This window comes from Rhinopithecus roxellana, chromosome 10 (assembly GCF_007565055.1).
Source record: "Rhinopithecus roxellana isolate Shanxi Qingling chromosome 10, ASM756505v1, whole genome shotgun sequence".
NCBI lineage: Eukaryota > Metazoa > Chordata > Mammalia > Primates > Cercopithecidae > Rhinopithecus > Rhinopithecus roxellana.
The window spans coordinates 3515593-3539409 of record NC_044558.1 but is presented as its reverse complement, the minus strand read 5'-3'; the positions used below and the strand labels follow the sequence as shown (position 1 = coordinate 3539409).

Here is a 23817-nt window from a genome sequence, read left to right as displayed (position 1 = left end):
CCAGGAGAGGCACCTATCAGTAGGAGAGCTCTTGGACATGAATTAAGTAACCTGACCCAACTTTACTCATGATTAAGCGGTGACAAAAAGGCAATGATATTAAAGCTGCCCCTCTCTACTGGTGATGTATTGAGGGTCGTATCTGTGTAGTTCCTGCGCCGAGCACAAAAGCACGGGCAAAGAGGAACCCAGAAACCAAATAAAGATCTTGAGCTTCCAGTAATCTATCCTCCTGATATAATGCTCCTGAAATAGTCCAAAATTCAGGAAAAAACATAAGCACAAGTATGTTCACAACATGTTTAACCACTGGGTAAGGGCTAATAAATCCACATGATAAAACATTAGGCAATTATTGAAATAATATTAATAAACCATATTTAATAAGATTGATAACTTCTTATGTTCTGACACTAATTTTTAAAATCATGATACAAAATTAAGCATTCAACAATGTTACAATTTACATTAAAAAAGGGTTACAGTGGTCTGTACAGGAGATGAAATAATAGCTGATTTACTTTTCTTCTTTATTCTTTACTTCCCTTCTTAGGTTTTCCACACTTAGCACATATTATTTTTATACTCCAAAAAATAAAAGCTATTTAATTTGACTAAGCCATGGTCTGGGGGCAGGTGATAAACTCCTTGAAGGAGGATATGCAGAGCCAGAAGGTGGCCAGATCCCAGAGTTACTGTGTTAATCACTGACCCCTTCCTCACACTCAAGCACTGGAGGTGGGAAGCTCCAGTGTGGCCCCTGGCTCTTTCCATCCTGCAGTCCAATCTCTCTGGTTGTCAGCATGCTGTTTCACGACTCACTACAGGCTGCTGGGTTGGTCACTTCCCTTAAAATAACCCAGCTGGCAAAGAGCACACAGTGGTGCTGGGAGGATTAATTCATTCATGTTTATAGACAAGCATGCTGAGATTCTTGGATGGGAGTCTTTCCATGCTAAGGAGTGCAAGTATTCAGCTGAGTACATTTCCAGGGCAAATTTCCTGCCACAAATTCTCTAAACTCAATGCAGATGCCCAAATTCAGGAGAAAATTTATGTAAGCTGGCTGATAGACCATGCACCATTATAATAAAAATGAATTGGATGTCAAATGTCTACAGGCAATCAACACTACCACATCTAGCCTTCCTAGAGAATCATGAAGCTGGATCCAACAGGCCCAGAGGTGGACAAACTCTGGGCCATTGATGGGCAGAAGAATTTCTTGTCCCTCGTTGGGCAGTAACTCTTCCAAGCGTATGTAAAATATCTCCCACCACAGTCACGTAAATGGTCCAAAGGTGCCGTGGAAATCAATACGGGCCCTATGGCCCTAGACCAACCATAAATGAAACCATGATGCAGAAAAGCATGAATGTGGCATCAGAATGTTGGAAAAACGTGAGAAGTATTTTTTAAGAAAAGCACCAGCATCAGCTCCCACATGCGGAATTGACTTTGGACAATCTGTGGATAAAGAATGACTGGTAAAGCAAACCATCCCATTGCAAAGGCCAGCATTCATCTCAGGCTGTGCTGCAGCCAGCTTCTGACAGCAAGAAACAACCGGCATGAAGAGTATGTGGGAACTGTGCAGAGGCCCAGCACAGAGCAAGGCCTCAGATTGCTCTTACTTCCCCCACCTCCTACCAGTTGGAGGACAAGCTGGGGACAAGTTGCAGTGCGTTTGTCAGAGAAAATGGAATGCCCAAATTGACCCAGAGGGTATGGAATTGCAGAGCAGAGGTTCTCTTCTAACCATACCTCAGTGATTTCAGTTGAAAGTCAAGGTAACAGAAATAAAGAAGACTCCAAGGGAGTTGGTTTTGGACATCTTGTCTCAGAGGTTTGATGTAAAGAGATTAGAGATGTAGAAGACTAGTTAAATTACAGATCACCTCCCTCCCTGCAACACCCTGATTCAGTTCCCCAAATCTAAAGGCTCTATAAGACATGTAAGGAACTTAACATCCTGGGTTTACCCTTCCCATGAAAGCACCCACTCCTCTTGCCTCCAGAGTTAGCACCTCCACTGACCCCATTTTCAGTATGTATTTCACCTTGTATTCCAGAGCTGGCCTGGATGGAATGACAGCACATCATTCTCATTGCAGGCAGGAGCCTAGGAATATTCAACAAATCCATTGATCTGATCTTGGATGTTCAAAAGAAAAGTAGAAATACAGATCCCGTGTTCTTGGGGAATATTATGGATGAAGTCGGCTCCATTTAGGAAGTAACCTAAAGAAGTAACCCAGGGAACTGCTGACTTACATCAGCTTTCCTCTGAACTTGGTTCCCAGTAATTCACGTCACTCTCACTTGGGCTGCCCCATCTGAAAGAAGAGGGGACCACATGGGCAGGCTTCTTTCTTTCCAGTAAGGTTGGGAGAATCAGTAAGGAAACCACTAAACACATGCAAGTCCGGGGTGGGGGAGCTGAATGTTAGCACAGATTCAGATTGCTATTTCTTGTCATCTTGGCATTTGAGTTTATGGAATAAATAAAAAGCCAACATGTCTAAATGGCAATAGCTTGAGAGGGAAAGAACACAAATGTGTTCCAGGTTCTGAAACATATTCTTCAGAATGGAAGGACACGTCCCTCACTGAAACAGAGCAAAAACATCAAATGTTAGCAAGCCTAAGTAAGGGGGAAACCGCCAAAGGGCATCTTTTAGATGTGGTGCCTCCTCAAAGACCCCATATGATCAAGGCAGGAAATTTATGGTCCTTCTGCTGCTGAACAGAAAGACCCAAGGCACAGGAACAGCCCCTGGAATACTTCAAAACAGGGGTGAACAAGCGTGTAGGACTATGTTCCCCATTCTATCATCTATCCCTTCCCAAAAACGTAGTTCACCCAATGTCCATAGAAATTCCTGGAGTCTGCTTTGGAGATGACAAAGCCAACAGTCATGTAGTAGAAAGAGCAAAGGAGGTGGGGGAGGAAAGTACATGTTTATGTGAGGATAAAGGATTACCATTAGTGCCAATCATTTTCCTGTGTACCCCCACATCTGCCATTTCCTGGTCTAATACATAATGTAAGGGGAGTGGATCTCCGAAGGGACACTTCTCAGAATCCCTTGCCAACTGGCTTCTGGCTAGATTCAGTCAATGGAAGGTGCTGGTGCCAGATGGACAGGTAGACAGATGGAAGGGGAACCCAGAGCCTCCCTCTCCTCTCTCTATCTGCTTCACGCAGTGGCTGCAACCTTTCATACTTCCATTACTCGCTGGACTGCCCTTCCCTTGGCGACCCCAATTTCCACCATGCAGTTTCCTGCATGGTTCCAGTTTCCACTAGAGGACCCGGCCCTGGACCACCTCCTACCGATGGGAGGTGCCCCAGCTTCCTGCTGATGCTGGCTCTGCTTTGTTTCCCCATCCTTAGCTTGTCAGCCCTTCCGATACCTTCCTAGCTAGCTCCGTATATTAAATTCCCTCTACTGAACTCCAGGATTTCCGATTGTCTGACTAGATCTTAACTCATGCACTTGAGGACTTAGGATACCCCGATACAGTTAGTGTCTGCTCCAAATTCCCTCAAGGCTTACCAGGATAATTTTGAGTCCAACTTCCAACAGCCAGCACCTTCCCTTCTTTGCCTAAAGGTTTCTTTTTGGTGGCCTGAGCCTTCTCCTCCCATGTGCATGTTCAAGGCAGACTAGAAGTGCCGGAGAATTAAGATACACACACTCACACACTCATACTTGGAGCTGCCCATAACAGTGACTGACAGGACCTCACAGAAACTCAGCTCTCTCACTGCTCTGGTTTGAATATATGAGTCCCTGAAGAATTCATATGTTGGAACTTAAACCCCAAGGTGATGGTGTTAAGAGATAGGGTCTTTGAGAAGTGCCTAAGTCCTGAGGAGCTCTGCCCTCATGAATGGATTGATGATCTGAAAAAAGAAGGAAGCACTCTAGCGTCCTTTTGCTCCTCCGTCTTCTGCCATGTGAGAACGCAGCAACAAGGCACCATCTTGGAAGCAGACAGCAGCCCCTATCAGATATTGAATCTGCCAGTGTCTAGATCTTAGACTTCCCAGCCTCCAGAACTGTGAGAAATGTTTCTGTTGTCTAGAAATTACCCAGTCTAAGGCATTTCGCTGTAGCAGCAGAAACCAACTAAGACACTCACCCCTCATGCAATACCACTCTAAAGTGTACCCTCTAAATCAGCTCCCAGAATTCCCAGGAGAACTAAGCTCCAGTTGTCCACAGTGGTAACCTGATTGACCAGGCACCCCTTCTGGGCTGCCTTCCTTTGTCTCTCTCACTTGCTCACTCCACTCCCCAGAATTTTGCACTTGAATCACTGGCTCAGGGTCTGCATCTGGGAGAATCTAAAGTAAGCACACTGTCTTTTTTTTTTTTTTTTTCCTTTTCATGCTAGTTGTTTATTCTTTACGAAATTTAAAGTAATACTTGGAAAGAATGTGGGGTCCTTTCAGTGACAGGACTGCAGATGATCTGGGCAGTAAGCCCCTTCTCACCAGCTAGAGCATGGCTGAGCAGGCTGTGGTGGTGGATGGAGAAGACGGTTTCTGCAACCTCTAGCTGGGCAATGATTGTCAAAAGCGCATAGTCTCAAAGCCTCTGTTTCCCCGTCCACAAAAGGGCAATCCCATCCGTTTTCTTTGAAAGCTCCTTTTGACCATCATGTCAAAAGAATTGCAGGGAGCCAGAACACATTTTGACCCTGGAGGAATTTTTTAAAGCAGCACTTTTGAGTTTCTGGCACATTAAGAGAGAAAGAGTGAGGGAACCTGAAGGGCATGTGTGTGTTTCCAGTGAATTCTAAGGAAGTGAAATAACGACCTTGGCCCAGACAGCAAAAGACAAATTTAATTTACGTGCTTCTAGCCATATATGGAAAAATCATTTAAACCAAAAAAAGAAAAGTCCGAACTGCAAGTCAATTGTGCCTAACATCACACATCCCAATGGTATGTGCTGGCCTCTCCTAGCAACTACGCTATTCCAACATTCCCAATCATTGCACATATTTGGGCCTTGTGTTTTCCCAGAAGCCATGAGGGTCTGGGAATACCATCCTGAATCTGCCCAGCCTGAGCTCCAAGGCTGGATCCACTGCTTCTCCTCCCCCACTGCACTCTCATTTCACAGGCTGCCCTGTTTCTCTCTAGCTTGGCTTCCATAATCCAGGCCTCAGGGCTCTCCTTATTTGTAACTTCTTAATTTAGACCCTGGCCAGTAGAAATGTATACAGTGAGCAGAGGAGAAGGTCTTATTTTAGCCAGAACTCCTGATGCTAAGAATCGACTCTCAGTTGAAGTGGGCCAGAGCCCCCCATCTGATGGCCTGGGCCACCCGAGGAGTCTACTTGGGATGCAAAAGTCACATGCTCCATGCAGGGAGATGTTTACGGACACATCCTACGCATCTCTGGCATCCTTCTCCACGAAGCCCGAACCACGCTGAAGATTGTAAGTAAAGTAACGTCCCCTGGATTGGAAGTTGTCAGGTTTATTTTTAAATCCCAAGGATTTACAAGGATGCCCATGATGAGAAACCCTCAGTACCCTCCTACCATGCACACTCACATACACACGCGTGCACAAACATGCAGCACACTCACACACACGTGCACAAACATGCAGCACACTCACATGCACACACGTGCACAAACCTGCAGCACACTCACACACGCGTGCACAAACATGCAGCACACTCACATGCACACGTGCACAAACATGCAGCACACTCACATACACACGCGTGCACAAACATGCAGCACACTCACATACACACGCGTGCACAAACATGCAGAGAGACGGCAATGAGAGAGAGAGAGACAGAATATACACACTGGGGCAGATGCACTGTAAGGCCCAAGAGAGAAGTTCGTGGGAGGCCCAAAGAGCAAGTGTGGAGGAAGCCAGCCCACCTGGTACTTTCCCAGCCCACAGTTTCCACAGGATGTTGCCATCCCCAAACAAATTCCTGCAACTTTAAAACTCACTATTTATCTTTTTAAGCCTTCTGCTCTTGGCTGTCTGCTTTACTCTTAAATCTCTGTTGAACATAAAAGTTGTTTTGGTTTTTTGTTTTTTTTAAGAGACAGAGACTTGCTTTGTCACCCAGGTTTCAGTATCGTGGCACAATCACAGCTTACTGCAGCCTCTAACTCCTGGGCTCAAGCCATCCTCTTGCCTCAGGCTCCCAAGTAGCTGGAACTACTGGCCCATGCCACCATGCATACCTAATTTTTCTTATTATTTGTAGAGACAGGGTCTTACTATGTTGCCCAGGCTGGGCTCAAACTCCTGAGCTCAAGCAGTCCACCCATCTCAGCCTCCCAAAGTGATGGGCTTACAGGCATGAGCCACTGAGCCCAACCTAGGAAGTTCGTTATGCAGCTGTTTCCAAACTTTCTTGGTTCACAGTACCCTTAAGGTCCAGCAAGTCTTATGCAATGCTCCTAGGCTAAAAGAAGTACTTAACAGTTCCAGCTAGGCGCGGTGGCTCACGCCTGTAATCCCAGCACTTTGGGAGGCCAAGGCGGGTGGATCACGAGGTCAGGAGATTGAGACCATCCTGGCTAACATAGTGAAACCCCGTCTCTACTAAAAAATACAAAAAAATAGCTGGGCCTGGTGGCGGGCGCCTGTAGTCCCAGCTACTCGGGAGGCTGAGGCAGGAGAATGGCGTGAACCTGGGAGGCGGAGCTTGCAGTGAGCTGAGATAGCGCCACTGCACTCCAGCCTGGGCGACAGAGTGAGACTCTGTGGAAAGAAAGGCAAGGCAAGGCAGGGCAAGGCAGGGCGGGGCGGGGCGGGGAGAGGGGAGGGGAGGGGAGGGGAGGGGAGGGGAGGGGAGGGGAGGGGAGGGAAGGGAAGGGAAGGGAAGGGAAGGGGAAGGGGAGGGGAGGGGAGGGGAAGGGAGGGGAAAGGAAAGGGAAAGGGAAAAGGAAAGGGAAAGGGAAAAGGAACGGGAAAGGGAAAAGCAAAGGGAAAGGGAAAGGGAAAGGGAAAGGGAAAGGAAAGGGAAGGGAAGGAAAGGAAAAGAAAAGAAAAGAAAAGAAAGGCTGGGCGTGGTGGCTCAAGCCTGTAATCCCAGCACTTTGGGAGGCCGAGATGGGCGGATCACGAGGTCAAGAGATCGAGACCATCCTGGCTAACACGGTGAAACCCCGTCTCTACTAAAAATACAAAAAACTAGCCGGGCGAGGTGGCGGGCGCCTGTAGTCCCAGCTACTCGGGAGGCTGAGGCAGGAGAATGGCGTGAACCCGGGAGGCGGAGCTTGCAGTAAGCTGAGATCCGGCCACAGTACTCCAGCCCGGGCGACAGAGCGAGACTCCGCCTCAAAAAAAAAAAAAAAAAAAGAAAGAAAGAAAGAAAGACTTAACAGTTCCATGTATTAAGTAGTTAACTCCAAATAACTTAATAAATATTTATGTCCTAACAAATTGATAGCCATTGGGGAAAACACACATAAATTGAAACAAATAATAAAAATTCATTTCATTCTTAAACCTATTTACTAGCTAACAGGATGTGTGCACCTATTAGACAACTTCCAACTTTTCTAATCTTGGTATCAGATTGAACAGCAACACTCATGCTTCCTGTTCCACAACGATTTTGTGCAGTTCTCACTGGCTGCAACCACAGAAAAGTCAGCTTCACTAAAACATGATGACATTAAAAAACATGGTACTATAGAACATTGACACGGCTGAGGTAACATTGTGTGGTGGCGTACAGATGTCAAGTGTTGCTGGGCTTGCCTAAGAAATGTTGAGTAATTCCACATCAGTTCTGTGAGTTTGCTGTGGCATCCCGGGGTGTCTTGCGTTATTGGGAACTATGGTCTGATGAAATCATTTGTTCACGACTTTCGTGTGTGTGTGTGTGTGTGTGTGTGCGCGTGTGTAAATAAACCCACAACCAGAGCCCAGAACACAAATGAATTTATACATGAATAAAAATGCATGAGAAAAGACCTGGAAACGGTACAAACCAAGCCACTAGCTCTGGCTACTTCTAAGGAGACAACATTGGGAGGAAAAGAGGTAGGTCCAGTGAGATGTTTGTCAGAATTTTTCTGAAAATGCTTTCAGGTATAACTTGCGTAATTATAAACAACAACAACAACAAAACAACCTTGCCATGTGAGAGAGTGCCAAGTTCTGTTCAGAAAGGGTCAGTCCCAAACTCCAACACACTGTGGGTACACTGTGGATAAGCGCTTCTCGCTCACGCGCTTAAATTCCTTACGGCATTTTTTTCAAGAGCCTTTCTTCCTTTCTCCTCCCACGGCAGCAATTCTCCAGAAGTGGTAGTCGACCGGAATCACCAGTAGCTGTTCTCTAACTACCTCTGCTACCACCTCCCCAGGGTCCGGCTGCTCGCATCGCCGTGTGACGTGGTGGCCGTGAAGCCTGGCTGTCTCTCTGGTAGTTTGGAGCTGCTGCTTGGAGGCTGCTAGGCAAAGACTCTATTTCCCTGCCTTCTGCTCATCTAGGTGGAGCCTTGTGGCTGGTTTCTGCCAATGAGGGGAAGGGAGGCAGGATCCAGTTCTAAATTTAATCCTAAAGTACCCCTAAGGAGATCCACATCCTAGACTGCCCACACCTCTACCCATAAATTTCCTTGCTACATCCATTTCTCTGCTCCTTTGCTCACCCATTTCTCTTGGCTGGGGTGCCCCGGGGCGGGGTAGGGGGTGTGACTGGGACCAGAGGTGAAAAAGGCGGCCGCTCCATGAGAAATTACAGAGAAGGGGCGGGACAGGGGGTGGGTAGAGAAAGAAAGAGAGAGGAGCCAGAGCAGGAAACGATGCGCTGCCGAAAATAAAAAATTAAAGCAAAAGTTTAAAAAATAGTACATAAAATTGTCAGGGGGCAGCCTTCAGTAACAATTCCACTTTTGTGACACAGGTTCCAGGGAGTTACATGTCCCCTGAAATGAAGTGACCTGTTTCATTGTCCTTATTTCCAAATATGAGAAGGCCAAGGGCAGTGTGCACAGATCCTCTGAAGCACAGGACTGCAGAGCTGAACCAACCTGTAGCCTCTCAGCCCTTATCAGACTGGCTCAGGGACTGGTCTGAGAGAGCACAGGGGCTTGACTCCCTGAACTCCCGTCAGCTTGGGACAGAACCCAGGCCATTTTCTGCCAATTATTCTTCAGCTCATGCAGGCGTACAGGAAAGAACAAAGGTCCCAGGTGTCCTAACTCAGCCTTAATAGCCAGGGTCTATGAAATGCCCGTATAATAAGGATGCTTAGAGCTCTTAAGCACCAGGCCATAAACAGATTTCAGAAATAGAACCAGGCTCACATCTCATCTCAGCTTCTCTATTGCTACAAGAATCTCTGGTAAAACGAGTCCCTTTCTGTGGCTCAGTGTTTCCCTTTGCCAATGAGAAACCCTAAGAAGAGGCTGCGATAATTATTTTTATTCTTTATGTTTTTGACCCTCAAATGGTTATTTGGTCATTTAGTGCCTCAAAAGAGGGCACGAGGGAACTTCATCTGCTCAAAGAACTGATAAACCACCCGAAGCCTGCGTGGAAAGCCTGGACCATGTCTCCCTTGGCCCAGAGTGTGAAGCGAGAGGGACCCTCATCCCCTGCTCGCTGGGCCTCCCTGCTCCACGCACGCGCATGCTCCAACAATGTCCCAGCTTCCTGTTGCTGTAGTCCCAGCCTCCGCAAAGGCCCTACAATTATGCATAATTTATTCCACGTGTGTGTTTGTTGCTTCTGCCAGAGGCCTCTGTCTTAAATGTTTCAGTGCTTTAACTTTAGATGAGTTTTCTTTTGAAATAATTGTCCCCAGGGTGATGAGCTGAGCAGTAAATTAACACCCCTCTATCCAAGGTCTCCTCTAGGCTCCTGTTCTATTCTAGCTGCAGTGCTCAACATAAAACATTCATTAACTAAGCACCTCAGGTGGCACAGGCAGGGATGGGGGTGCTGGGGCCTGCACACTGGCTAAATCAATATGTGGGTGACAAGTTCCATGAAGAAACTCCCAGGACCAGTTAAATCGGATTTTTGTTTTAAAGTTCTTTCAGTGATATGTTTCACAGGAGTATGAAACCCACATTTGCCATCAGCCCCCCAACTCTACTTGTTCATGTTCTTTGCATCTTGACACAAAAATACATTTTTGCTCCTCTTTGAAACCTCTGTTATCTGAGTCCATCTGTGTCACTCCAATGACACCATCACTCAGGCACGCTCCCTCTCCTTGTCTCCCTCTCACACACACACAAACTAACACAATCTCACACCACTGGCACACTCTCACACACCCCCACACACACATATACACTGAACACAATCTCGCACATGCTCATGCCACTGACTCACTCTCACACACCTGCTCACTCACTCACTCTCAACAGTTCAGGAATGGTCTGAAAAACTGACCATTGGTGTACTTATTTATTATGTCAGTGGTGAACATTCCTGTGCTTCTTGTCAAATTTTTATTTCTCTTCCCCAATAGCCTCTCCAGCCTCCAACCAAGGACCCCACTTGCAAATGATTTGTGACTAGTGGGTTCTAAGGTTACATCGACTTACTGCCTGGACTTTCGCACCAGCGCTTTGCCGGTTGCTCTCAGATAGACTCCGCTGTTCCTTTCCTCTGGTCTGTGCTGTGGGGAACTGACCCCAAAAACTCTATTTCCTGGAACAACTCATCAACTGACTTTTGATTAGGTCTGGCCAATGGGAGGTAATGATGGGAGGCTGGGAGGCTGAAGAGGGAAATCCAGGGTATTTCTTGTTCACTTTTTCTATCTGCTTCAGATGGCATCTCCTCTGGGATTCCAGCTCCCACTGGGTGGTCCTGGCTCCTGGGCTCTGGTGAGGCCATCTCCACTCCTGTCCTTGTAGCCCTAAGGTGGTACCCACTTCCTGCCATGCTAATCTCTCTATTGCCTCACTGGCCTGCTTGGTTCAACATCCCTTCTTCTAACACCTTTAGAATTAGCTCTTTGTATTGTCCCTCTGCTGACCCACACAGCATGAGTTTTGTCTTCTTACTGTACTCTAACTAACACAAAGTTTATTGGAAGCAAAGGAGGCACGGGCTGAGAAAGCACTGAGTGAAAGGCTATAGGGATGAGAGGCAAAGACCAGCACTGCTCCTCAACCTGCCAGCTCCAGCACCTTGCCATCTGCACTCAACTTAGAGCTTTACCATCTTGTAGGAACAGAGAGAAATGGTGCCCTGCAGGGAAACTTAAGAAAACCTCCAAATGTGTCCAGCACAGAGCCGTCTAGAAAAGATTCAAACTAATTTAGGGGAAAAAAAATTTCAGGCTATTCTTTTATTGAAAGTTCCAGACTCAGTATTCTTTCTTGAAAACACAATCTATGCCTATATTTATATTCCCGAATTTTCCCTACGGTCTTTTGAACCTCTAGCTGTAAACTGAGCTAATTCTCCCCACTGTTGTCCTCAGTGGAAATAGAGCATCACCCCACTAAACTTTATACAAAACCACTAATGTAGGGTAGCGAATTTGTCTCTCACCCATCTTTCCAGTGAATACCACAGTCTTTCTGTCTTTAGGAAAGAAGAATCAATCCTGACTTTTTAGGAGTGTTTGAGGATCTGTTGAAGGAAAACTTTCAGCAGACACAGGAGCAAGAGGTTAGAAGCATTGCTTTTGAGTCAGACTGCCTGGCCTGGACTCTGGCTCTACCATGTATTCTCACTGATCAACTTATGTCGCCCATTGACCTCAGTCTTCTCATCTGTGAGTTGGGGATTCTAATGGTTTTAAGACTTAAAGGAAATAATACCTGTAAAGCTTTGTACATTACATACGATAAGCACTCCATAAATGTTACTTATAATTTTATCATTGTTAACATCCTCCTATGCCCGCATCCTTGAAAATCAATAAGAGAAGGTATAAGACCCAAGTTACTACCATATAAATAAATAAGGGATGGTCCAATCCCCCAAACCAATGGACTGATGACCAACATCATCTCTGCACATCAGCAAAGAAAACTGCTGACTCTCAGAACTGGGGAGGCTGTGTAATCTACTCTCCCTGCATGACAGCTGAGGTGGAAGAGGCCCAGAAGGCTCAGCTGCCTGGTAATGGTACCATAACTCCTACCCCACGGTCCTAATATACGGTTATCATCTCATGACAGTACAGAATATTTCATTTCAGATCAGCGTCATGTACATGTGATGTGAATTGTTCTCAGGGAAGCTGATACTGTTTGGTACTTGTTCCCACCCAAATCTCATGCTGAATTGTAATCCTCAGTGCTGGAGGTGGAGACTGGTGGGAGGTATTTGGATCATGGGGGTAGATCCCTCATGGCTTGGTGCTGTCTTTGCAAAGGTGAGTGAATTTCTGTGAGATCTGGTCATTTAAAAGTGTGTGGCACCACCTCCCCTATAACTCACTCCTCTTTCTCACTCCTGCTTTCAGTATGTGACGTGCCTGCTCCCTCTTCACCTTCCACAATGATTATAAACTTTCTGAGGCTTCCTTAGAAGCCAAGAAGATACCAGCACCATGCCTTTTCTAAACCCTACAGAACCATGAGCCAATTAAACCTCTGTTTTTAATAAATTACTCAGTCTTTATTTATAGCAATGCAAGAATAGCCTTAGAGGGAAACCTTCTAGAGAGAGTTTAAAACAAACCAAAAAAAAAAAAAAAAAAAAAGAAGCAATGGCCTACAGCTAACATGACACTTAATGGTCAAAGACTAAATTTTTTTTCTCCTGTGATCAAAAACAAAGCAAGGAAGTCCATTCTCACCACTTCTTTTTATTTTTATTTTTTTTGAGACACAGTCTCACTCTGTCACCCAGGCTGGAGGGTAATGGCGCGGTCTTAGCTCACTGCCAGCTCTGCCTCCCGGGTTCACACCATTCTACTGGTTCAGCCTCCCGAGTAGCTGGGACTACAGGTGCCCGCCACCGCATCCGGCTAATTTTTTGCATTTGTAGTAGAGACGGTGTTTCACCGTGTTAGCCAGGATGGACTCGATCTCTTGACCTCGTGATCTACCCGCCTCAGCCTCCCAAAGTGCTGGGATTACAGGTGTGAGCCAACGTGCCCGGCCTCACCACTTCTATTCAGCATTGTACAGGACATTCTAATCAGGGCAATGAGGAAATGGGTGGAGGCAGCAGGGATAAAATATATCTAGATTGGAAAAAAGAAGTAAAATTATTTCTATTCACAGATGACATGATCTCACAAATAGAAAATCCTAAGCAATCCATTAAAAATTATTAGAGCTAATAAATGAGTTCAGAAAAGTTGTGGGATACAAGATCAATATAGAAAAATCAATTATATTTCTATATACTGGCAATGAGCAATCCAAAAATAAAATCAAGACAACTATATTTTCAATAGCATCAAAAAATAAAAATAATTACCAATAAATTTAACAAAATATGTATAAGATGTGTACACCAAAAACTATAAAACATTGTTGAAAAAATAAAAGGTCTACATAAATAGAAAGATATGCCAGAGTCATAGAAGACTTACTATTGCTAAGATGGCAATTCTTCCAAAATTAGTCTGTAGATTCAACTCAATCCCTACCAAAATCCCAGCTTGCTTTCTTATAGACATGGACGAGCTAGTCATGGAGTTCATATGGAAATGCAAAGCACCCAGAATTGTCAAAACAATTTTCAAAAAAAAGTACAAAGTCGGAGGATGCATACCCCCAATTTCAAAACTTACTATATAGTCACAGCAATCAAGATAGGGTGGTACTACGTAAGAACAGACATATAGATCAATGGAATCGAACTGATGTCCAGGAATAAACTCTTACATTTGTGGTCAACTGACTTCTGATAAGGTGTCAGGATAATCCAGTGAGAAAACAGTCTGTTCAACACATGGTGCTGGGACAACTGAATATCCACATGCAGAAAAATACATTTGAATCCCTTCCTTCAATCGCACCCAAACATGAATTCAAAATGGATCATAGGCCTAACTGCAAGTGTTAAAACTATAAAATTCTTAGAAGAAAAATTAGAAATCTCTTAATGGCATTGGATTAGGCAACGGTTTCTTAGATATAGCACAAAAGCATAAGTGACAAAATTAGATAAATTGAACTATTTCAAAATTTAAAACTTGTGCTTCAAATAATATCATCAATAAAGTGAAAAGACAATCTATAGAATTAAAGAAACTATTTCTACATCATATTATTTGATAAGATTGGTATTCCAAATATATAAAGAACTTCATATATTCCAAATATATAAATAACTCTTATAACCTGATAATCAAAAGCCAATTAACCCAAGAGGCAAAGGATTTGAATAAATATTTTTCCAAAGACAACATGCAAATGACCAAAAACCCCATGAAAAGACGTTCACATCATTAGTCATTAGGGAAATGCAAGTTAAAACTACAGTGAAATACCGCGTCACACCACTGGGATGGATAAAATTTAAAAAACAGATGATAAGCATTGGTGAGGATGTGGAGATGCTGGAAACCTCATAAATAGCTGGTTGGAATGTAAAATAATATAGCCACTTTGGAAAAATAGCATGGCAGTTCTTTAAAATGTTAAACATAGAGTTACCATATGACCCAGCAATTCTACTCCTAGGTATATACCCAAGAGACAAAAAAAAAAGTTGGTACACAAACATCCATTGCAGCATTATTCATAATAGCCCAAAGATGGAGACCACCCAAATGTCCATCAACTGCATCGATAAATAAAATGAATCAAATCCAAAATATGGAATATTATTTGGCAATAAAAAAGAATGAGGTACTGATATATGCTACAACATGAATGAATCCTTACAAAAATGTTGCTAAGTGAGAGAAGCTGAGGACCACATATTCTATAATACCATTTACAAGAAAGTCCAGAATAGGCAAATCTATAAAGACAGAAAGTAGATGAGTTGTTACCCACGGCTTGACAACTATTGGGTACAAGGTTTCTTTCTGGGATAATAAAAATGTTTTAAACATAAATTGTGTAGATAATTGCACAAATCTGTGAATATGCTAAAAAACCATTGAATTGTACACTTTAAATGGGTGAATTTTAGTGTATAAAATTAAATCTCAATAAACATGCTTAAAAAGTAAATGGACTTGGTATCTTTAAAATTAAAAAAAAAAAAAGAAAAGCAAATAGGTCTTGGGGATCAGGCAGAGCTGGGTTTGATTACCAGCTTCCACACAACTAGCTATGTGGTCTTAAGCAAATTCCTGCACAACTCTGGGCGTCAGTAAATGGTAACTTTTTACCATTCAGCAGGAAGGAAAGTTAGGAGAGGTGGGGATATGCAGCATCAGGGTGACAGTGAAAGCAGAAGCAAGGTGATCTTCTGGGGTGAAACAAGCACATCCAAGACCACCAGCTAGAATTTGATTCTTGAGTCCCTGTCTAATTCCTCAGAAGAAGGTGCCTTCCTAAATATTCCACATACAGTGGTGCCCCTGCAGCAATGCTATGCAGTGGATATTGACTACAACTCTTCCTGCAGACAAGAGCAGTGTCCATCTTTATCTCCCACCTATGGCTGGATTTGGCAAGAACAGAATCATTTGCAATGTTAAAGAAACGGAGGGAACACAAGAAGGATCCTGACAATCAAATTCTAGGCCATTTTTATCTTACACTGCTCATTGGAGAAGGTCTTTTCCCCCCACTGCCCATAAAGCATTAGCTGCTTTGAGCTTTGCATTCTCAACAGTGTAATGAAAATAGATGTTGAATGCTAAAACATAAACATATGCATCATTCATAATGCATTCAGATGTTTTTTAATTATTCATGGTTCCTGAAAGTTATTTGACCAATCATGCATATATACCCAAGCAATGTTTATATTAGAACCACAGCCTCAGTGTACGCAATTCCAGCTCCTTGGCATTCCCATCTATGGAATTAAAATTAAATGAGTCAGTGGTCAATAAAAGTTACATGTGATTTCCATAAAATTATCCATTGTATACTGCTATGGGGTGGAGAAAGAAGTTTGCATGGCGTTGTCGAAGCTGACAGAACACAGAATGCTTGCTTTCTGATGAGGGTGGCAGTGATGACTAGTCTTTCCTAAGAATGAATTCATTATTTCCCTGAATAATTGGTGGTCTTGGACTTGGTCGTCGTCTAGGAAAAAAAATAACTCAGAGGGCCACCCTCTCTGTTCTGTTTAAGTTCTGTTTTCTTAAAAGAAAAAAAAAAGTGCCAGTATTTTGGGCTCGAAAACACCACATTCTTCTGTTTTGATGCTTGCATAAATTTGCATGTTAACATGAATGGTTCCAACTTAAAGAACGTGAAATGAAATGAAATTTGAATTCAAATCCAAGATGGAGAAAAGACACATCTAAAAGCAACAGATTTTCAATCTAGTGGATTTTTTTTTCAAGAACCAGATTAAGAAAGTCATAAACTCTTTCTGTCTCTCTCCCTGCCCCCCACCCAACCACTGCTTTCAAAGACGGGTGGCACACAGAGACAGGTATCCCAAAGAGCATCCCCATGCCCCCCAACATACATACTCTGAGTATTTTTACTGAACCACAGCACCATTCTGAAGCTCTGTTTTAATGACTGCATGTCACCATGAAACTCAGAGACATGACTCAGAGGACACGGTCAAAATCACATATCCACTTTTGGAGGCCCACCGAGATAAAATGAAATGTAAGGAACATTGTGTGAGTAGCTCAAGCAAATACAGGTATGAATTTGCCTCTGCAGGCCCTAAGAGCCATTTCTTGCTTCATCCTTTGATTTTCCCCATTGCAGTTGAAGGCTGTATGTCATAGTGGGTAGGTGCACAGACTAATAGACCTGCCTTGGAATCCCAGATCCACCAATGATTTACTGGCTGTGTGACCTCTGGCAAATGACTTAATCTGTGGACGTAACTTTTTTCATGAGTCTTCATTTACATGGCAATAGTACCAGCCTCACAGACTTATTGTGAGATAATGCAGCACACTTAGAAGAGTGTCTACCATAGAGCAAGCATTGGATAAGGACTAGGCATGGTGGCGGTTGGTATGGTGGGGTATGAAATGTTACTATTATTCAAACTTTAGATGATAGTAGGAACCAGGCCTGAACGGCTTCTCCTCCAACCTGCCCTCCCATTTTGACCAGACATCACCACCCGGGAAAGAGCGGTCAAGTCATCGTGAAAGCCCATTGCCAACGATCTCTGGCTGCAGGACAATGTGAGACGTCATGTTCTCATCCCATCCTGCCCCACATCAACCCCTTCTCAAGCCCAGTCTCCCTTCACTAAGGTGTGCCGAACAAAATGACAACAGGATCTCAACAAGTAAAGAGGACCGTGAGAAACGAGGGCAGCCTCGTACCTCGTTGCCAGACTCCGTAGTATTTGTTTGCAGTTTCTGGACAGCCGACTTGTTGCTCTCCTTTAGCATTTTCTCTCGAACTTTGGTTTCATACTCAGGCCTGGAATGTTCCTAAACCAAAGAGCAGAGAGTGGTTAGTAAACAAAAGGAAGAATGGCCTTGGCCTGAGGGTTATAACCAGACACACGTACATTAACATCAGCATTTAGGATTGGACGCTATTGGAGATGAACTGCCACACCAAACACAATCACAAGGCGTCTAGATGTCACAACCTAACATAAGAACACAACATGAGGAAGAGACAAGGGACACACAACACTCATTGTCACACTGAAAACCAAACCTGGGCACGTTCCTGGGGATAGCGCCGGTGTTGAGAAAAGAGAGAGGAAACGTTAACTGGATGGTGGATACGAAGAGAGGCCCAGTACTTTGCAGAGCCGTTTCACCAGAGGCAGAGGGATATCCCTGGTCATCCCACCAACTATCGTCAGACCTCAAACTTCTAACTTTCCACAAGCCAGCTCCCAGCTGGAGAAACAGATGTGCCCCACAGCTGGGAGTGAGGGCAACAACAAAACTCCTTCCCTGCTCCATTATTCTCTGAGCTAAAATGGCGACCAATAAACATCAAAGTCAAGGGTGGCCATAGGGAATCTTAAAATTCACTTGCCTGGACCTGTTTCCTGTACAGCCTCGGTGAGTAACTCATTGGCAAGTACAGCAATGCTCAAGAGACCTCACTGGGCCATTCAGCAACACAAACCTGAATCGTGAGTCACCAGGCATGGGAAAGAGCACCTAACTAATCCAGAGGACCATGGTCAAATCAGTGCAGATGCCGGGGCAGGAAGATGCATGACTCACTTCAAAGAAAATTTAACTGTGTACACCTGGCCTCACTGGCGGGCCTTCCTTATGGTTTCCAGCTCGAGAACAAACATCTACAGGTGTGAGGACTTCATGTTCCTGCATCGTTTATCCATAACTCCTGGGCAGGGATTCAGGTACTGGCTCACAATGGGCTCTGCTATTCAGGGAACACACATGTCCTTATCCTTGTCCACATGTCAGAGATTCCAAAGGTCAACAAGCCAGGCTCTTGACCTCTCTCTGGCTTTCCCAAGACATGCCACGATGCAGGAGAGGACAGACCACGTAAGTGACTAACAAGCATAACTAAAACAACAGCAGGTGGTGCCATTCCATCGTCACCCATTCACCAAGGGGACGTCAGTCCCACCCCTTCCAGGAGGCCTTCTCCAACTGTTGCAACATACCTACCAGGTGGGGTCTCCTCCCTCTCTGAATTCCTAGACTTTTATAGCTTATACCACACATTGCAGCTCTTCATTACGTATTTTTCTTTTATTGTTTCCTAGCTGTTTTGCTTGTGAGAGTCTTCTTATCCTAATATAAAGATCAGCTACCTGCTCTGTATTATTCTGTTTTGCACAGTACTTGGCACCACGCAGAACACACAGGAATCTCTAAATGCTTGTAAAGTGCACTAGAGTTTGTCTCTCACCTTCATCCATTCTCCAACACAGCATTTCCTAATGTGTGTGCCAAGAGAATTTCAGCTAAAAAAGGACTCCAAGGTCTAAAACACTGGAAAACACTATAATGTATCGACTTTCTGAGAGTCACAATGAGCATATTAAAAACTCTGAAAAGTGCTACTGTCAAGACACTTGCTTAATTTTCCTAAGCCCATCATTTCCCACAGAGCAACTTTTGCCTGTAACAATTAATAACCTGCAGGAATACTTTGAGAACTATGGTTTGAGGTTGTCCCCCATGGCCTCTGAAATTTGGTTGCTTTACTTCTACATTATTCCAATGGGAGATTTTAATTAAAAACTGTAGCAGTATCTTTCAGTGAGTTCCAGAAGAACATGGGTTCTAAATCTCTTCAAGCCAGAGGGGCCTCTCCCCTTTCACACCCTGCACAGGGGCTAAGGGAGGCACCCCCAGCTGACCGGTAGGATGTTTCTGATTATCTCTGGCTTTCCAGGGCATGATGTGGCAGCACACAGAGGAGTTTGCTTGAATCTCTCTAGGTGTGGCTGTGGCTCACCTCCCCCTACACTGGGCCTCAGTTCAGAGCTGCCTCATCTTTTTTTTTTTTTTTTTTTCTTTCTTTTTTTTGAGATAGAGTCTCACTGTGTCGCCCAGGCTGGACTGCTGTGGCATGATCTCGGCTCACTGCAACCTCCGCCTTCTGGGCTTAAGCGATTCTCCTGCCTCAGCCTCTGGAGTAGCTGGGACTGCAGGCACATGCCACCAGGCCCAGCCAATTTTTTTGTGTTTTTAGTAGAGACAGGGTTTCACCATGTTGACCAAGCTGGTCTTGAACTCCTAACCTCAGGTGATCTGCCCACCTCAGCCTCCTAAAGTGCTGGGATTGCAGGCATGAGGCACTCCACCTGGCCATAACTCTCATCTTTTTAAAGCAAGCCTAGCTTCCTAAGCACTCAGACAGGAATCTGAAACTCAAGGAAGAGACAGGCTGCGCTGCACTCAGCTGAAGCAGGCCTGACAAGGACCTCCCTGTTTGCAGCCAAGCAAGTAGGGTGAGGTTATAGAATCCCTCAAAAGTGGACAACTGAGCTCCTGGCCAGAGCAGAATCCAGCCCCTGGGAGGGCTGCTTTGACACACCCAGCCATGGACAGATCAGCCTTATTCCTGATGTTCCCTAAACACAACAGCACTGGATGGGTAATCTGATGCCAAGTCCTCACAGATCATCACCCCTCCCACTGAGACGCTGTGAACTATTTCCATTTGGTCAGTCTCCCCAGGAGCCAGCTGGGAGGAAGAACCCAAGCCTGCTCAGGATCACACTTGTCTTATCTAAAGAGGTAAGTCCAGAGATACATCCAACAAATGTCTTCAACCAAGAGTCATCAAGCACCTGCTATACTCTGAGCTCTTTCCAGGCACTGAGGCTATCCTGCCAGTCCTAGGCACAAGATCCCTCCTTCCCTGGAACTTACCTCCAAGTAGAGGCAAGTTACAGTGAGTAAGCCAGCACACAAATGAGAAACTAGCAGATGAGGACAAGAACAACAGAAGAAATAAAGCAGGATGGCTGCTTCAGATTGGGGAGCTGCAGGAGGCTAATCTGAAGATGGCAATGTTTTCACTGAGACGCAAAAGCCGAGAAAAGACAGGCCTTGCAGAGTCTGGGGGAAAAGCAGTCTGTGCAACAGGAACAGCCAGGGCAAAGGCTGGAATGAGCTCGAGACAGAATGAAGGCCTAGGTAGCTGGAAGGTCTAAGCATTAAGGAGAAGGAGAGGAGCTGAGGTTAGAATGGTAGGCAGAGGATTTGGTTTCCTATGAAACCAGAAAGAAGTCACTGAGGATATCTAAGCTTTGATGTGATACATGAGGGGTGGGAGAGAGATGGGTGGGCAGGATATCTGTGTTCAGATAAGGCCACACTCTAAGAGTTCCAGGGCATTCCTGGTGTGACAGAAGGTAATGGGTAAGAGTGGCCCACTGAGCCGAAGATGACCCCATTTCAGAGTATAAAACTCTGGAGGTCTGGCAATCTCCCTGCAACAAGGACAAACAGGATCACAGGAGTCCTTCAATAAGTCCCGTGGTGATGTCTACAGGGACACCCATAGGCAGACCTGCACCGGCCCAGGCGGTGGGCTCTTGGGCTTGGTAGATGCTTTCCTTCCCCACCCTCATAAGAAAGCAGTCTCCAGTCTTCTTCTGGCTTCTCTCTGGTTTCCAAGCTGGACTTAAGCCCTACTGCTTGTTCTACCCCTCCTGGGGTGACCCACCTGCTGGAGGCACCCAGGTGGGAGGACTAGAGGGTGCACAAGCTTTGGTGTATGTCAGTTGGCACCTTCCTTTCCCCTGGGAAGCAAGTGCTTCCTATTGGATACCACGGGGAAGAAAGATGTCTCAAGATTATAGACAGCTAGACTCGCAAGTATTCCTGATACTGGGAGGTGTCTGGTTAAAATAGAAAAAAACTTCGGGCAGCATCACGAGGTCAGGAGATTGAGACCATCACGGCTAACTTGGTGAAACCCCGTCTCTGCTAAAAATACAAAAAAAATTAGCCGGGTGTGGTGGCAGGCTCCTGTAGTCCAGCCACTCAGGAGGCTGAGGCAGGCGAATAGCGTGAACCTGGGAGGCAGAGCTTGCAGTGAGCTGAGACCATGCCACTGCACTCGAGCCTGGGCAACTGAGACTCCATCTCAAAAAACAACAAAAAACAAAAAAAAACTTCTAATCATGGCTTTCAAGGACCCCTGCCTCCCTCCCTCCAATGCCCAAGTAACATCTGCCTTCCACTCACTCCTCATTTTGAATGTGGGTTAAATGCTTCATATAAGTCCTAGGACCCTTGTTCAAGTCATTTGTCCCTTGCTATCCTGACCTTCAAGCCTTCCCATGGCCTGGGAGACACAGATTAGCAATCAGGACCCTCCCTGACCCGGTCACCAGACTATGCTCTTCCCTTGTCACCACTGCATACTGATCCCTGTCCCCTGCAGCCAACTTGGCTTTCAAGATATCTTGTTGTTGCCTGTCTACACCCCTTGCTTTCCCAGGTCAAGGCTTCTGCTGCTGTTTCTTTCTTGTGGGCGCCCCTTCTTCCCTTTGCTGTCCATTAAAAGCCAACCAGTCTTCAAAACCCTGATTTTTAAAGAATTTCCTCTCTACGTTAGCCGGAGCGATTTCTCTCGCACACTCTCCATTCTATTCTAAATATTTATAGACCAAAGAGCACCCTGCTGAATGCAGCCCCTTGGAGATCAGACACTATGCCTGAGATAATTCCATATTCCATACAAAAACCTAGTATGTAGTAGATGCTTAATGGCCATGTTCAGAATTAAACTGAAATTTATGTGTGCTAATCCAAACTAGAAACGCATTAAAGGAAAAGTTGAGGCTGGCCTGTGCACATGCGGGGCCCACCAATCACGCTACAGAACCAACCAGCCTTGTAGCAACCTCACACAGAGATCCCATCCGGATTGTCTCCTTAGGCCCCGGGTACACCCAGTCTTGGCCAGGCCCCTCTCAGCCAGCACATGAGCTCCTCAAATCATGTACCTCCCAGGAAGTTACCATGGCTCATTGGGTCAAACAGATAAACAGGAAACCTGGCTACAGAAAGAAAAATGGGTTACAGTCTCACTCCTGCCAGGGGCTTGTTACAGAGATTTCAAGGGTATTGAGTTATAACTGGGGCTTTTCTGATGGAGAGAGTATGTCTACACTTGCCCTCTAACAGAGAGATGTGAGGGCTTCCTCCACTCTACTCGGCAGACACACTTAAGTTGTCTCTGGCCCTACACAGGCTTGGATGCTGGGATGCATCTTCTTTTTTTGGAAACGTTCTATCGCATTAGGGGAGTAGGCACTATACCCTACCCATCTCCCCCAGCCTCCCTCTCTCTCTGTCTCTCTCAAGTATATGAGACATATTTCAGCTAAATCAAACGGGACCAATAATACAAAGACTTTCCCACTAGATCACCCACATTCAAACTTCTAGAGTTCTTTCTATTGGAAGGACCAGTTTGGGAATTTTCTTGCAAGAAATGCAACTGTCTTTATTATTCTCTGTTGCTTCTCTTCCTAAATAATTTGAATCCTCTCTGAAGGCAGAATGCATATCTATATTCTCTCTTTCACCACGGAGTTCATGATAGTATTAGTCTCAGGGTATATGCTCAATACCTAGGACTGCAGTAGAGGGGGTGCATGAACCCAATATATGGTAAGGCAATGGGGTGCAGTGGGATGGGGATGCAATTAAGTGAGAACCCATGGGAGGCAGAGAAAGGCTACAGCATTACATCTCTCCTTCCAGCACTTTCAGGCAGCACACCCTGCACTGGTAGATTCCATTCCATGCAGCTGCCCGGTGGGTCCTGCCATTCTTCAGCCCACCTGCTCAAAGGCAAGTAGACTACCTACAGCATTAAAGAGAAGAAATGGTGACATGCCACAAACGTGGGGACATACAGGTTGGGAAGAGACTAAATTAGGGATTCCATTTCTCTCTCATAAAGTGTCAGGGCCATAAGGCCCCAGGTCCCTAGTCCAAGGCAATCACTATAGGAGAGTAAGGAGCAGGCTTGTGTTCCATGCAGCCACCTTACTGCTGTGGCCTTACTGCTATGGCCAGCCCTTGCAAGTGGGTACTCAGGCAACTGAAAGTGCCTCCTGGCCCTCCTAGACACGGCCCTCAGCCCCTCACCCACGATATCCACACTATTGAGAGTCCCTGCCTGATATCCCATCCATGGTGGCACCTGGTATCAGGAGGCCTTGAAGATTTTAATGGTCAGAACAGAGAGGCTTGCTGAGTTTGGAAGTGAAAGAAGAGGGGAGGGGAGCTGAGTGGCAGTGGGGTTGCTTTGGGAGGAGCAGGAATTATGGTGGGAACAAATCATGGGAGCA

The 23817-nt window shown here is 45.2% G+C and overlaps 1 protein-coding gene across 1 annotated transcript in view; it reads right to left on the bottom strand.

The window, feature by feature from the left end:
* ANO2 (anoctamin 2) overlaps window positions 1-23817 on the bottom strand; it is a 362906-nt gene that overhangs the window by 146737 nt on the left and 192352 nt on the right. The window contains exon 14 of the mRNA XM_030939846.1: window positions 17372-17482. Coding sequence (XP_030795706.1) covers window positions 17372-17482 — 111 coding nt within the window. The remainder of the gene's footprint in view (window positions 1-17371; window positions 17483-23817) is intronic.